A 14688-nucleotide genomic window follows, 5' to 3' on the forward strand; every position below is an offset into this window, starting at 1 on the left:
CCAGTCCCCTCCCAGTACTCCCAGTCACCCCCTTTTCCCCTCCCAGTAACCCCCAGTCCCCTCCCAGTGCTCCCAGTAACCCCCCCCCGCCCCCCCTTCCCTCTCCCAGTACAAACCAGCAGGCGCCAGGGCCCCGCCCCCCTCTCCTCCGGCGTTCCTTTATTAATTATTATTAATTAATTATTAATTATTAACCCCCTCCCCCCCCCGGGGGACCCAGGCGTCCGGGCCGCCCCTCCCCCCCCTCCCGGCCCGCAGGACGGAGGATCGGGCCCCGCCCGGGCCCCACCCCCCCAAAAAAAACCCCCCAAATCGGTAAAAAAAAAAAAAAAAAAAAAAAAAAAAGAGAGACCACACCCCCCCTTGTATGTACACCGGGCCCCGCCCCCCCTCGTTTGCATAGCCCCGCCCCACCCCCGGCATCCTCTTTGCGTCAAAGCGGGCCCCCGCCCCAACCCCGCCCCGCCGTCGGCCAATCGGGGGGCCTCCGCTCCACGGATGGACCCCGCCCCCCCTTTCACGGGGATCGGCCCCCGCCCCCACGGGCCTGCGGTAGGGGGGAGGGGCACGGGGAAGGGGGCGGGGCCGACCCCTGACCTTTCCCAGCCAGGTCAAGGGTCGTGAGCCCCTCCCCCCCTCTTCCCCCCCCCCACCCCGAGAGGGGGCGGGGCTGAGGCGTTTGCCCCGCGCCAGAGCACCATGAAGAGGAGGAGGAGGAGGGGGGGCGTGGCCAGGCCGAGCCCCACCCACGCCGAGCAGGGGGCGGGGCCATGGGGAGAGGGGGGCGGGGACAGGCCCCTCCCCTCCCAAAGGCCGCAGAAGGGAGGAGGGGAGGGGACTGTCGGGGAGAGGGCGTGGCCACAGCGGAGGGGGGCGTGGCCACCACTGCCCCCCAAGCTGGGGGCGGGTCCCCAGAGGGTGCGTCCCTCCTGGCGGGAGGGGGCTTCCCACTGGGTGTGGGCGTGGCCTGCGGGGTGGGGGGCGTGGCCTCCGGGGGTAGCACCCGCCTCCCCCAGGCCCGGAGCCCCCCGCTGAGCTTGTGAGGGGCGGATGCCCCGCCCTGGGGGCGGGGGGCGTGGCCCCGGGGTGGGGGCGTGGCCTCCAGGGGCGTGGCCCTGGAGAGGGGGGGCGTGCCCTCCCTCTGGCCACACCCCCCCCCCCATCTCCGCTTGGCCTCTCCCCCCTTCCCCGAATCCCCCCGAAAGGAGGGGCGGAGGGGGCGGGCGAAGGCGGAAGTTGCGGGCGGGTGGGGCCGGGGCGTGGCGGGGCGTGTCCCGCCGGGCGGGGCCTAGACGCGGGGCAGGAGGGAGCGCTGGCAGCGCAGGAGGCGCTTGGGGGTCCCGCGGCGCCGGCAGAGGAGGGCGAGGGCCGCCAGCCCCCCAGCCGCCCCCAGCAGCGCCAGGGGCGCCGCCACCGCCCCCGCCCCCGCCCCCACCTCGATGACGATGACCTCGGTGTCCCCCCCGTCCCCCGGCTGGGGCGGGGCCGGCGAGGGCGGGGCGGGACCCCCGTCGCCATCCGCGCCCCGCCCTCCGCAGCCCAGCCAATCCCGGAGCACCGATTTGGGGTACCCCGGGACCACCCGCAGCTGCTGGTTGTCGAATTTCCAGTAGCGGTTCCCCTTGTAGAAGTAGGTGAAAGCTGGAGGGGGGGGGGGGACATTTGGGGGGTCAGAGGTCAGTGGGGGGAGGGGGATGTCGGTCGTTGGGGGCATCGGGGCGACGGGGTGGGGGGACGTTGGGAGTTTGGGGGACATCGGTCATGGGGGACATCAGGGAGGACATTGGGGAGATGTTGGGGTGACGAGGGACATCGGGGTGATGGGGGGGACGTTGGGGGGATTTGGGGGGACATTGGTCGTTGGGGACATGGGGACATCGGGGGGACATTGGGGGGACGAGGGACATTGGGGTGACGGGGTGGGGGGGGACGTTGGGTTGATTTTGGGGGGGACATTGGTCGTTGGGGGGACGGGGACATCGGGGGGACATTGGGGAGATGTTGGGGTGACGAGGGACATTGGGGTGATGGGGTGCGGGGGAACGTTGCGGGATTTTGGGGGGACATCGGTCATTGGGGACATGGGGACATCGGGGGGACATTGGGGTGACGAGGGACATTGGGGTGATGGGGTGGGGGGGGATGTTGGGTTGATTTTGGGGGGGACATTGGTCGTTGGGGGGATGGGGACATCGGGGGGACATTGGGGAGATGTTGGGGTGACGAGGGACATCGGGGCGATGGGGTGCGGGGGAACGTTGCGGGATTTTGGGGGGACATCGGTCATTGGGGACATGGGGACATCTGGGGGACATTGGGGTGACGAGGGACATTGGGGTGATGGGGTGGGGGGGGATGTTGGGTTGATTTTGGGGGGGACATTGGTCGTTGGGGGGACGGGGACATCGGGGGGACATTGGGGAGATGTTGGGTCAGTGGGGGAGATCGGGGACATTGGGGGGACATCGGTCATGGGGGGGGACAGGGACGTCAGGGGGATGTGGGGGGGCGTTGGGGTGACAAGGGACATCGGGGCGATGGGGTGGGGGGGGATGTTGGGGGATTTTGGGGGGGACATCAGGGAGGACATTGGGGAGATGTTGGGGTGACGAGGGACATCGGGGTGATGGGGGGGACGTTGGGGGGATTTGGGGGGACATTGGTCGTTGGGGACATGGGGACATCGGGGGGGACATTGGGGGGACGAGGGACATTGGGGTGACGGGGTGGGGGGGGACGTTGGGTTGATTTTGGGGGGGACATTGGTCGTTGGGGGGACGGGGACATCGGGGGGACATTGGGGAGATGTTGGGGTGACGAGGGACATTGGGGTGATGGGGTGGGGGGGGATGTTGGGCTGATTTTGGGGGGGACATTGGTCGTTGGGGGGACGGGGACATCAGGGGGACATTGGGGAGATGTTGGGGTGACGAGGGACATTGGGGTGATGGGGGGGACGTTGGGGGGATTTGGGGGGACATCGGTCGTTGGGGACATGGGGACATCTGGGGGACATTGGGGTGACGAGGGACATCGGGCTGATGGGGTGGGGGGGACGTTGGGGGATTTTGGGGGACATTGGGCGTTGGGGACATCAGGGGGACATTGGGGTGACGAGGGACATTGGGGTGATGGGGTGGGGGGGGACGTTGGGTTGATTTTGGGGGGGACATTGGTCGTTGGGGGGACAGGGACATCGGGGGGACATTGGGGAGATGTTGGGGTGACGAGGGACATCGGGGTGATGGGGTGGGGGGGGGACATTGGGGGATTTTGGGGGACATTGGGCGTTGGGGACATGGGGACATCGGGGGGACATTGGGGGATGTTGGGTCAATGGGGGAGATTGGGGACATTGGGGGGACATCGGTCACGGGGGGGGACAGGGACGTCAGGGGGACATGGGGGGGTGTTGGGGTGACAAGGGACATCGGGGCGATGGGGTGGGGGGGGACATGGCAGGGATTTTGGGGGACATCAGTCATGGGGGACATGGGGACATCAGGGGGACATTGGGGTGACGAGGGACATCGGGGTGACGGGGTGGGGGGAGATGTTGGGTGATTTGGGGGGGGACGTCGGTCGTTGGGGGGATGGGGACATCAGGGGGACATTGGGGGGACATCGGTCATGGAGGGGACAGGGATGTCGGGGGGATGTGGGGGCGATGGGGTGGGGAGACACTGGGGGATTTTGGGGGACATTGGTCATTGGGGGGATGGGGACATCGGGGGGACATTGGGGTGACGAGGGACATTGGGGTGACGGGGTGGGGGGGGACGTTGGGGGGATTTTGGGGGGACATCGGTCATGGGGGACATCAGGGAGGACATTGGGGGGCCGTTGGGGTGACGAGGGACATCGGGGTGACGGGACGTTGGGGGATTTTGGGGGGACATCGGTCATTGGGGACATCGGGGGGACATTGGGGGATGTTGGGTCAGTGGGGGAGATCGGGGACATTGGGGGGACATCGGTCACGGGGGGGGACAGGGACGTCAGGGGGGACATGGGGGGGTGTTGGGGTGATGGGGACGGTGGGGGGACGGTGGGGGATAGGGGGGACACGGGGACGGGGGGAGATACCAGTTAGGACCCCGCCCCCCGCCCCCCAGCGTCCCCCCAATGTCCCCGCCCCCCCCCCCCCCCCCCGATGACCCCCCCGCCCCCTCCCCGCCCCCCCCTCACCGTCATCGGGGCCCATGAAGGCGCCGCGGGGGGACTCGGGGATCCCCCCCCACACCTCGATGCCTTTCGGGTAGTCGGGGTCCACCGCGCGGCTGTCCTCGTTGAAGCGGTAGTACCTGCGGGGGACGGGGACGGGGACGTCACCGCGGGCGGGGGCACGTCACCATGGCCGTGGGGACGGCAATGGGGACACCGGCGTGGGCGTGGGGACGTCGTCGTGGGCGTGGGGACGTCGTCGTGGGTAGGGGGATGGCAATGGGGACACCGGCAAGGACGTGGGGACACCGGCGTGGGCATGGGGACATCGTCGTGGGCATGGGGACGTCATTGTGGGTAGGGGGATGGCAATGGGGACACCACCGTGGGCATGGGGACACCGTCATGGGCATGGGGACATCGTTGTGGGCACGGGGATGTCGTTGTGGGCATGGGGATGGTAATGGGGACACCATCGTGGGCATGGGGACGTCGTGGGTGTGGGGACGTCATCATGGGCATGGGGACGTCGTTGTGGGCATGGGGACGTCATCGTGGGCGTGGGGACGTCATCGTGGGTACGGGGATGGCAATGGGGACACCACCGTGGGCATGGGGACATCGTCATGGGCATGGGGACATCATCGTGGGTACAGGGATGGCAATGGGGACACCGGCAAGGACGTGGGGACACCGGCGTGGGCATGGGGACGTCGTTGTGGGCATGGGGACGTCATCATGGGTACGGGGATGGCAATGGGGACACCACCGTGGGCATGGGGACATCGTCATGGGTACGGGGATGGCAATGGGGACACCACCGTGGGCATGGGGACATCGTCATGGGTACGGGGATGGCAATGGGGACACCACCGTGGGCATGGGGACATTGTTTTGGGCATGAGAATGTTGTTGTGGGCATGGGGACACCATCATGGGCATGGGGACGTCATCGTGGGTAGGGGGATGGCAATGGGGACACCATCGTGGGCATGGGGACACCGTCATGGGCATGGGGACATCGTTGTGGGCACGGGGATGTCATTGTGGGCATGGGGATGGTAATGGGGACACCATCGTGGGCATGGGGACACTGTCACGGGCATGGGGACGTCATTGTGGGTACGGAGATGGCAATGGGGACACCATCGTGGGCATGGGGACATCGTTGTGGGCATGGGGACATCGTCATGGGCATGGCAATGGCAGTGGGGACACCATCAAGGTCATGGGGACATCGTTGTGGGCATGGGGACGTCATTGTGGGTACGGAGATGGCAGTGGGGACACCATCGTGGGCATGGGGACGTCATTGTGGGCATGGCGATGGCAATGGGGACACCATCAAGGATGTGGGGACACCGTCATGGGCATGGGGACATCGTTTTGGGCATGGGGACGTCATTGTGGGTATGGGGATGGCAATGGGGACACCATCAAAAACATGGGGACATTGTCGTGGGCATGGGGACACCGTCACGGGCATGGGGACATCATTGTGGGTACGGAGATGGCAGTGGGGACACCATCAAGGTCATGGGGACATCGTTGTGGGCAAGGGGACACGGTCGTGGGCATGGGGACATCGTTGTGGGCATGGGGATGGCAATGGGGACAACATCGTGGGCACGGGGACATCGTTTTGGGCACGGGGACGTCATTGTGGGCACGGGGACGTCGTTGTGGGCACGGGGATGGCAACGGGGACACCGTCATGGGCGTGGGGACACCGTCAAGGTCACGGGGACACCATCACGGGGATGGAGATGTCCCCAGGGGCATCGGGACGCCACGGTGGGCACAGGGACGTCACCACGGACACAGGGATGAGGACGTCGCCGTGGGGACAGGGTTGGGGGGAGGGGATGGGGATGAGGACAGGGACAGGGACAGGGAGGTGACAAGAAGGTGCCAGGAGGTCCCAGAAGATGGCGGGAGGTGACAGAGGTGACAAGAAGATCCCAGAAGGTCCCCAAAGGTCTCAGAAAGTCCCGCGAGGTGCCAGCAGGGGACAGAGAGGGGAGGAGAGGTCCGAGAGGTCCCAGAAAAATCCCAGAAGGTCCCAACAAAGTCCCAGGAGGTCCCAAGAGATCCCAAGAGGTCCCAGAAGGTTCCCGGATGTGCCAAGAGGTGCCAGGAGGTTCCAGAGAGGTGAGAGGAGGTGACAGAGGTGACAAGAAGGTCCCAAAAAGTCCCCAAAATTCCCCGGAGATCCCAAGAGGTCCCAGAAGGTCCCCAAAGCTCCCAGAAGATCCCAGGAGGTTCCTGGATGTGCCAAGAGGTGCCCGGAGGTGCCAGGGAGGCGACAGAGGTAACAAGAAGGTCCCCAAAAGTCCCAAGAGATCCCAGGAGGTCCCAGAAGGTTCCCAAAGATCCCAGAAGGTTCCTGGAGGTGCCAGGAGGTGCCAGGGAGAAGAGAGGTGCCAGGGGTGACAAGAAGGTCCCAAAAAGTCCCAGAAGGTCCCAAAAAGTCCCAGGAGCTCCTGAGAGATCCCAAGAGGTCCCAGAAGGTTCCCAAAGCTCCCGGGAGGTTCCCGGAGGTGCCAGGAGGTGCCAGAGAGGAGAGAGGTGACAGGGGTGACAAGGAGGTCCCAAAAAGTCCCAGAAGGTCCCAAAAATTCCCAAGAGGTCCCGAGAGATCCCAAGAGGTCCCAGAAGGTCCCCAAAGCTCCCGGGAGGTTCCCGGAGGTGCCAGGAGGTTCCAGAGAGGTGGGAGAGGCGCCGGAGGTGACAAGAAGATCCCAGAAGGTCCCCAAAAGTCCCGAGAGGTCCCAGAAGGTCCCCAAAGCTCCCGGGAGGTTCCCGGAGGTGCCGGAGAGGTGGGAGAGGTGCCGGGGTGCCGAGAAGGTCCCCGGAGGCTCCCGGAGGAGCCGGCCGCGCCACCCACTTGTTTCCGCGGAAGAAGTAGGTCTTGCCGCTGGGCAGCCAGAGCAGAGCCGCGTCCAGCCGGTCGGTGGGGACCCCCCGGCCCAGGTCCCGCAGCGCCCGGGGGTATCCCGGCTCCAGCACCGCCTCGTCGAACACCCAGTGCTTGTCCCCTGCGCCGGCGGGGAACGCCGTCACCGCCGCGTCCCGCCGCGGGGCGGGGGGACACGCGTCCCGGCTCACGGCTCGCCCGCCCCCGTCCCCGGCTCCAGCCCTGCGTCCTTGTCGCCGTCCCGTGTCCACGTCCCACCTTCACGGCCCCATCCCGTGGCCCCATCCCGTCCATTCCCGTGGCCCCATCCCGTGGCCCCATCCTTGCGTTCCCACCTCCGTCCCCATCTCCACCTTCATGGCCCCATCCCGTGGCCCCATCTCCAGACCCATATTCCCGTGTCCCCAACTCCATCCCATGTCCACATCCCACCTTCATGGCCCCATCCCGTGGCCCCATCTCCAGACCCATATTCCCGTGTCCCCAACTCCATCCCATGTCCACATCCCACCTTCATGGCCCCATCCCGTGGCCCCATCTCCACCCCTGTATCCCCGTGTCCCCATCTCCATCCCGTGTCCCCATCTCCATTCCCATGTCCCCATCCCGTGGCCCCATCCTTGCGTTCCCACCTCCGTCCCCATCCCACCTTCATGGCCCCATCCCGTGGCCCCATCTCCAGACCCATATTCCCGTGTCCCCAACTCCATCCCATGTCCACATCCCACCTTCATGGCCCCATCCCGTGTCCCCATCCCATGTCCCCATCTCCATTCCCATGTCCCCATCCCATGTCCCCATCCTTGTGTTCCCACCTCCGTCCCCATCCCACCTCCAGTCCCCATCCCTGTGTCCCCATCCTTGTGTCCCCATCTCCATCCCATGTCCCCATCCCCACCTTCATGTCCCCATCTCTGTCCCCATGTCCCCATCCTTGCATTCCCACCTCCGTCCCCATCTCCACCTTCATGTCCCCATCCCGTGTCCACATCTCCTGCCCCACGTCCCCATCCCGTGTCCCCATCCCCATCCCCACGACCCCATCCTTGTGTCCCCATCCCATGTCCCCATCCCCACCTCCAGCCCCATCTCCACCTTCATGTCCCCATCCCGTGTCCCCACCTCCACCCCCATGTCCCCATCCTTGCGTTCCCACCTCCGTCCCCATCTCCTTCCCTGTGTCCCCACCCCCATGTCCCCATCCTTGTGTCCCCATCTCCACCCCCGTATCCCCATGTCCCCACCTCCATCCCATGTCCCCATCCCCACCTTCATGTCCCCATCTCTGTCCCCATCCCACCTTCATGTCCCCATCTCCAGCCCCGTGTCCCCATCCTTGCATTCCCACCTCCGTCCCCATCTCCACCTTCATGTCCCCATCCCGTGTCCCCATCCCCACCCCCGTGTCCCCATCTCCATCCCCATGTCCCCATCCTTGTGTTCCCACCTCCGTCCGTCCCCATCTCCGTCCCCATGTCCCCATCCTTGTGTCCCCATCTCCACCCCCGTATCCCCATGTCCCCACCTCCATCCCATGTCCCCATCCCCACCTTCATGTCCCCATCTCCGTCCCCATCCCACCTTCATGTCCCTATCCCCGTGTCCCCATCTCCGTCTCCATGTCCCCATCTCCAGCCCCACGACCCCATCCCGTGTCCCCACCTCCAGCCCCGTGTCCCCATCCTTGTGTCCCCATCTCCGTCCCCGTGTCCCCACCCCCATGTCCCCACCTCCGTCCCCGTGTCCCCACCGCCATCTCCCCGTGTCCCCCGTCCCGCGCCCGCACGCCCGTGTCCCCTCGCCGCCCCGTACCTTTGAAGAAGACGAACTTGCCGTCCTTCCTCTCGTAGGCGGTGTTGATGTTGGCGGGCAGCCCCACCCAGAAGTGCCCGATGGGCAGCGGGTACCCGTCCATCACCCGACGGTCCCGCACGCGCCAGAACCACCGCTCCTGCCCCGGAGACGCCCGCGTCACCTCGCCGCCGCCGCCGCCTCCTCTCCCGCCACGGCGGGGGCGGCCGCCGCCGCGACGTCTCCGCCAACGGCCCGAGCCCCCACCTTCCCCTGCCTCCGTCCCCACCTCCGTCCCCGTGACCCCATCCCCACCTTGCCGTGCCTCCGTCCTCGTCCCCGTCCTTATTGCCCCACCTCCGTCCTCACGTCCCCGTCCCCACGTCCCCAGCCCCACGTCCCCATCCCTACCTTCATGTCCCCATCTCCAGCCCCACGTCCCCAGGCCCAAGTCCCCACCTCCATCCTCACGTCCCTGTCCCCACGTCCATCCCCACATTCCCACCTCCATCCTCACGTCCCTGTCCCCACATCCATCCCCACATTCCCACCTCCATCCTCACGTCCCTGTCCCCACATCCATCCCCACATTCCCACCTCCATCCTCACGTCCCTGTCCCCACGTCCATCCCCACATTCCCATCTCCATCCTCACGTCCCCGTCTCCACGTCTCTGTCCCCACATCCCCATCTCCATCCCATCTCCCCATCCCCACCTTCATATCCCCATCTCCAGCCCCACGTCCCCACCTCCAGCCCCATGTCCTCACCTCCACCTTCATGTCCCCATCTCCAGCCCTGTGTCCCCATCCTTGTGTCCCCACCTCCATCCTCACGTTTCCATCCCCACGTCCCCATCCCCACGTCCCTATCTCTGGCCCCACGTCCCCATCCTTGTGTCCCCATCTCCATCCCCACATCTGTCCCCACATCCCCATCCCCACATCCCCACGTCCATCCCCACATTCCCACCTCCATCCTCACATCCCCATCCCCATGTCCCTATCTCCAGCCTCATGTCCCCATCTCCACCCCCACGTCCCCATCCCCACGTTCCCACCTCCATCCTCACATCCCCATCCCCATGTCCCCGTCCCCACGTCCCCACCTCCATCCTCATGTTTCCAACCCCACGTCCCCACCCCCACGTCCCCACCTCCATCCCCACGTCCCCATCCCCATGTCCCTATCTCCAGCCTCATGTCCCCATCTCCAGCCCCACGTCCCCATCCCCACGTCCCCACGTCCCTGGCCCCACGTCCCCATCCCCATGTCCCCACTTCCATCCCCACGTCCCCACCTCCACCCCCACATCCCCACCTCCATCCCCACGTCCCCACCTCCATCCCCACGTCCCCCCGTCCCCATCCCCGCGCCCCACCTTGAAGACGAACATCTCGCCGCGCAGCATGGCGATGGTGTCAAAGTTCCCGTCGCAGATTCGGGGACCGTAGGGGGGGCCGGGGGGCCGGTCGGGGCTTCGAGGACGGGGGGTGGTCCGGGGTCCGGCGGGCGGCCAACTGGGACCTGTCCCTGTCCCTGTGGGGACACCGTCAGCACCGGGGCGGCTGGGGGGGGGGGACGACGACAACGACGCGGGGTTGGGGGGCGTGCGGGGAGGATTTGGGGAGGGGGAGGGCCAAACCGTAGAGCTGCTGGATGCCGCGGCGGTCATCGTCGGGGAGGACGAAGGCTTCGGTGTCCATCCATTGGTAGAAGGGGGCCATGATGGCCGACGGGTCGCTGGAGTGCTCCAGCCCCAGCGCGTGGCCCAGCTCGTGCACGGCCACCAAGAAGAGGTCGTTCCCTGGGGAGGGGGGAGAAAAGGGTTTGGGGTGGGAGGGGGGGGGGTCAACGAGGAGGGTCGGGGGGGGTTGGGGTGAGGATGGGCATGATGGGAAGGAGGAGAAGGTGGTTATCCCCAAGACGATCGCGACTGGGACAAAGATGGCTCTAAATTGGGTCGAGGACACCCCTCCGGGTCTTACTGGGACGGGGGGGGGCCTAAAGTGGGTGGAGGGGATGTCAATGGCCCGTACTGGGCCCAGTAGGGGCCAAACTGGGACGAGGACAAATCCCTGGAGGTCACGGAGCCAAGGAGGACCCTAAATTTGGGGCGAGGACACCCTGATGGCCATCGCTGGGTCACGGAAGACCCTATACTGGGACGAGGACACCTCCTTGGACCTCATGGAGCCAAGAAGGACCCTAAATTGGGATGAGGACACCCCCATGGCCACCGTTGGGTCACGGAAGACCCTATACTGGGACAGGGACACCCCAATGGCCATCGCTGGGTCACGGAAGACCCTATATGGGGACGAGGACACCCCCATGGCCACAGTTGGGTCACGGAAGACCCTATACTGGGACGAAGACACCCCCGTGAGCTTCACTGGGTCACAGAAGACCCTATACTGGGACGCGGACACCTCCTTGGACCTCACGGAGCCAAGAAGGACCCTAAATTTGGGGCGAGGACACCGTCATGGCCACCGTTGGGTCATGGAAGACCCTATACTGGGACGAGGACACCGTCATGGCCACCGTTGGGTCACGGAAGACCCCATACTGGGACAGGGACACCTCCTTGGACCTCACGGAGCCAAGAAGGACCCTAAATTTGGAGCGAGGACACCCTGATGGCCATCGCTGGGTCACGGAAGACCCTATACTGGGACGAAGACACCCCAATGGCCATCGCTGGGTCACGGAAGACCCTATATGGGGACGAGGACACCCCCATGGCCACAGTTGGGTCATGGAAGACCCCATACTGGGATGAAGACACCCCCATGGCCATCGCTGGGTCACGGAAGACCCTATACTGGGACAGGGACACCTCCTTGGACCTCACGGAGCCAAGAAGGACCCTAAACTGGGATGAGGACACCCCCATGGCCACAGTTGGGTCATGGAAGACCCCATACTGGGATGAAGACACCCCCATGGCCCTCACTGGGTCACAGAAGACCCTATACTGGGACAAGGACACCTCAATGGCCATCGCTGGGTCACGGAAGACCCCATACTGGGACAGGGACACCTCCTTGGACCTCACGGAGCCAAGAAGGACCCTAAATTTGGGGCGAGGACACCCTGATGGCCATCGCTGGGTCACGGAAGACCCTATACTGGGACAAAGACACCCCCATGGCCCTCACTGGGTCACAGAAGACCCTCTACTGGGATGAAGACACCCCCGTGGCCTTCACTGGGTCACAGAAGACCCTATACTGGGACGCAGACACCTCCTCGGACCTCACGGAGCCAAGAAGGACCCTAAATTTGGGGCGAGGACACCCCCATGGCCACCGTTGGGTCACAGAAGACCCCATACTGGGACAGGGACACCTCCTTGGACCTCACGGAGCCACGAAGGACCCTAAACTGGGACGAGAACATCCGCGCCTCCCCGACCGGTCAAGACTTGGCCCGTGACCTGGCCAAGGCCACCTCCAGCTCGCCCCGTCTGCTCCGAGGACGATCCCCGTTCGGGTCGAGGCCACCCCTCGCGCTCCCCCCCCCGCCCCGCCCCAGCTCACCACTGAGGTCATCGTTGCGGGCGGTCCAGGGCTCAGCGCCATCGAAGTGGGTGTCTCCACCGATGTGGGGCCCGGGGAAGTAGGCGTGGGCTAGGAAACCACCTTCCCCGTCGAATGGGGTGCTGTCCCCGTGGAAGCCCTCGGCGAAGAAGATCATGATGTCCGCCTGGGGTGCCCGGCCCTGCCGCACGTCCCCGTAGGGCACCTCCCGGAATCGCAACGGGGTGGCGGCCGCCCAAACGCTGAAAGCCCGACGGATGGCCCCGAACGTCCCAGCCTCCCCCACCTTGGGGGTGTAGTTCTGGATGCTGGAGGAGAAGAAACCCGCCCCCCCCGTCCCCGCAGAGCCGTCAGGGCCGCCGCCGCCGCGGTCTCCCCCGAAGGATGTTCTCCTGGTGTCCCCCCACCCACCCGCGTCCACCGCGTCCTTACCAGAAGGTGATCTCTTGGTGTTCCCACTTCATGCCCTGGATGGCGTAGCGCCGGCGCCGCACGTTGGCCTTGATTTCCGCCCCGAATTTGTCAGGGACGCCGCAGCGGGGGCGACGCATGGCCCTGTGGGATTGGCGGGGGAGAGGTGTACGTCAGGGTCGGAAGACCTCAAAAAGGGGGGGGGTGTCCCCCCCCTCGAAGGGCCTTGGCGGCGGTCGGAGGACCTACGCGCCAACGAGCTCTTGCTAACGGCGGCTGGAGGACCTACGGCCCGACTGCCGTTGATGATGGCTGGAGGACCTACAACCCAACGGCCATCATCGATGGCGGCTGGAGGACCTACGACCCAACTGCCATCATTGACGACGGCTGGAGGAGCTATGACCCAACTACGACCCAACTGCCGTCATCAACGGCGACTGGAGGACCTACGACCCAACTGCCATCATTGATGGCGGCTGGAGGAGCTATGACCCAACTACGACCCAGCTGCCGTCATCAACGGTGACTGGAGGACCTACAACCCAACTGCCATCATCGATGGTGACTGGAGGACCTACAACCCAACTGCCATCATCGGTTGCGGCTGGAGGACCTATGACCCAGCTGCCATCATTGATGACAGCTGGAGGACCTACAAGCCAACTGCCATCATTGACGATGGCTGGAGGACCTACGACCCAACTACGACCCAACTGCCATCATGGACGGCGACTGGAGGACCTACGACCCAACTGCCATCATCAGTGACAGCTGGAGGACCTATGACCCAACTATGACCCAACTGCCATCATCGACGGCAACTGGAGGACCATGACCCAACTGCCATCGACAGTGGATGGAGGACCTATGACCCAACTGTGACCCAACTGCCATCATCGATGGTGACTGGAGGACCTACGACCCAACTATGACCCAACTGCCATCATTGACAATGGCTGGAGGACCATGACCCAACTGCCATTGACAGCGGATGGAGGACCTACAACCCAACGGCCATCATCGATGGTGACTGGAGGACCTACAACCCAACGGCCATCATCGATGGTGGCTGGAGGACCTACAACCCAACGGCCCTCATCGATGGTGACTGGAGGACCTACGACCCAATGGCCCTCATCGATGGTGACTGGAGGACCTACAACCCAACGGCCATCATCGATGGTGACTGGAGGACCTACAACCCAACGGCCCTCATCGATGGCGACTGGAGGACCTACGACCCAACTATGACCCAACTGCCATCATCAATGGTGACTGGAGGACCATGACCCAACTGCCATCATCGACGACGGCTGGAGGACATATGACCCAACTGCCATTGACAGCAGATGGAGGACCTACGACCCAACTGCCATCATCGATGGCAACTGGAGGACCTACGACCCAACTACGACCCAACTGCCATCATCAACGGCAACTGGAGGACCTACAACCCAACTACGACCCAACTGCCATCATCAACGGCAACTGGAGGACCTACAACCCAACTATGACCCAACTGCCATCATCAACGGCAACTGGAGGACCTACGACCCAACTACGACCCAACTGCCATCATCAACGGCAACTGGAGGACCTACAACCCAACTACGACCCAACTGCCATCATCAACGGCAACTGGAGGACCTACAACCCAACTACGACCCAACTGCCATCATCAACGGCAACTGGAGGACCTACGACCCAACTACGACCCAACTGCCATCATCAACGGCAACTGGAGGACCTACAACCCAACTACGACCCAACTGCCGTCATCAACGGCAACTGGAGGACCTACGACCCAACCACGACCCAACTGCCGTCATCAACGGCAACTGGAGGACCTACAACCCA

At 64.9% G+C, this 14688-nt stretch overlaps 1 protein-coding gene and 2 long non-coding RNA genes across 5 annotated transcripts; 1 reads left to right on the plus strand and 2 right to left on the minus strand.

The window, feature by feature from the left end:
* Positions 1-474: 474 nt before the first annotated feature.
* On the minus strand, positions 475-12973 carry MMP14 (matrix metallopeptidase 14). The gene is made up of 8 exons (XM_049797485.1): positions 12850-12973; positions 12418-12725; positions 10518-10679; positions 10254-10411; positions 8894-9032; positions 7052-7202; positions 4189-4304; positions 475-1641 (listed from the first exon to the last, which is right to left on the minus strand). Exons 1-8 carry the CDS (start codon positions 12966-12968, stop codon positions 1289-1291), a joined length of 1506 nt encoding a protein of 501 aa, XP_049653442.1. The 5' UTR covers positions 12969-12973; the 3' UTR covers positions 475-1288.
* LOC126037222 (uncharacterized) lies at positions 6320-6896 on the plus strand. Of its 3 annotated transcripts, none has more exons than XR_007505551.1 (3): positions 6320-6425; positions 6547-6624; positions 6803-6896. It is a non-coding gene; the product is annotated as an uncharacterized LOC126037222 (long non-coding RNA). The 3 variants fall into 3 exon arrangements; XR_007505552.1 differs by lacking the exon at positions 6803-6896 and adding an exon at positions 6675-6768 and having other exon boundaries at positions 6547-6634; XR_007505550.1 differs by lacking the exon at positions 6803-6896 and adding an exon at positions 6655-6749.
* Positions 12974-13225: 252 nt separating the features above from the next.
* LOC126037220 (uncharacterized) lies at positions 13226-14601 on the minus strand. Its single transcript, XR_007505549.1, has 3 exons — positions 14579-14601; positions 14379-14528; positions 13226-13572 (listed from the first exon to the last, which is right to left on the minus strand). It is a non-coding gene; the product is annotated as an uncharacterized LOC126037220 (long non-coding RNA).
* Positions 14602-14688: the final 87 nt, after the last annotated feature.

Source organism: Accipiter gentilis, unplaced genomic scaffold (assembly GCF_929443795.1).
Source record: "Accipiter gentilis unplaced genomic scaffold, bAccGen1.1, whole genome shotgun sequence".
In the NCBI taxonomy this organism is placed as follows: Eukaryota; Metazoa; Chordata; class Aves; order Accipitriformes; family Accipitridae; genus Astur; species Astur gentilis.

Bases quoted from the DNA above. Each gene is read 5' to 3' on its own strand.
- MMP14 (XM_049797485.1), bottom strand. From the start codon at position 12,968: ATGCGTCGCCCCCGCTGCGGCGTCCCTGACAAATTCGGGGCGGAAATC. The intron at 10,680-12,417 runs GTGAGCTGGGGC...CCCCCTCCCCAG, and splicing joins CCGCAACGATGACCTCAGTG to GGAACGACCTCTTCTTGGTG. The intron at 1,642-4,188 runs GTGAGGGGGGGG...CCCCCCCTCCAG, and splicing joins CTTCATGGGCCCCGATGACG to CTTTCACCTACTTCTACAAG.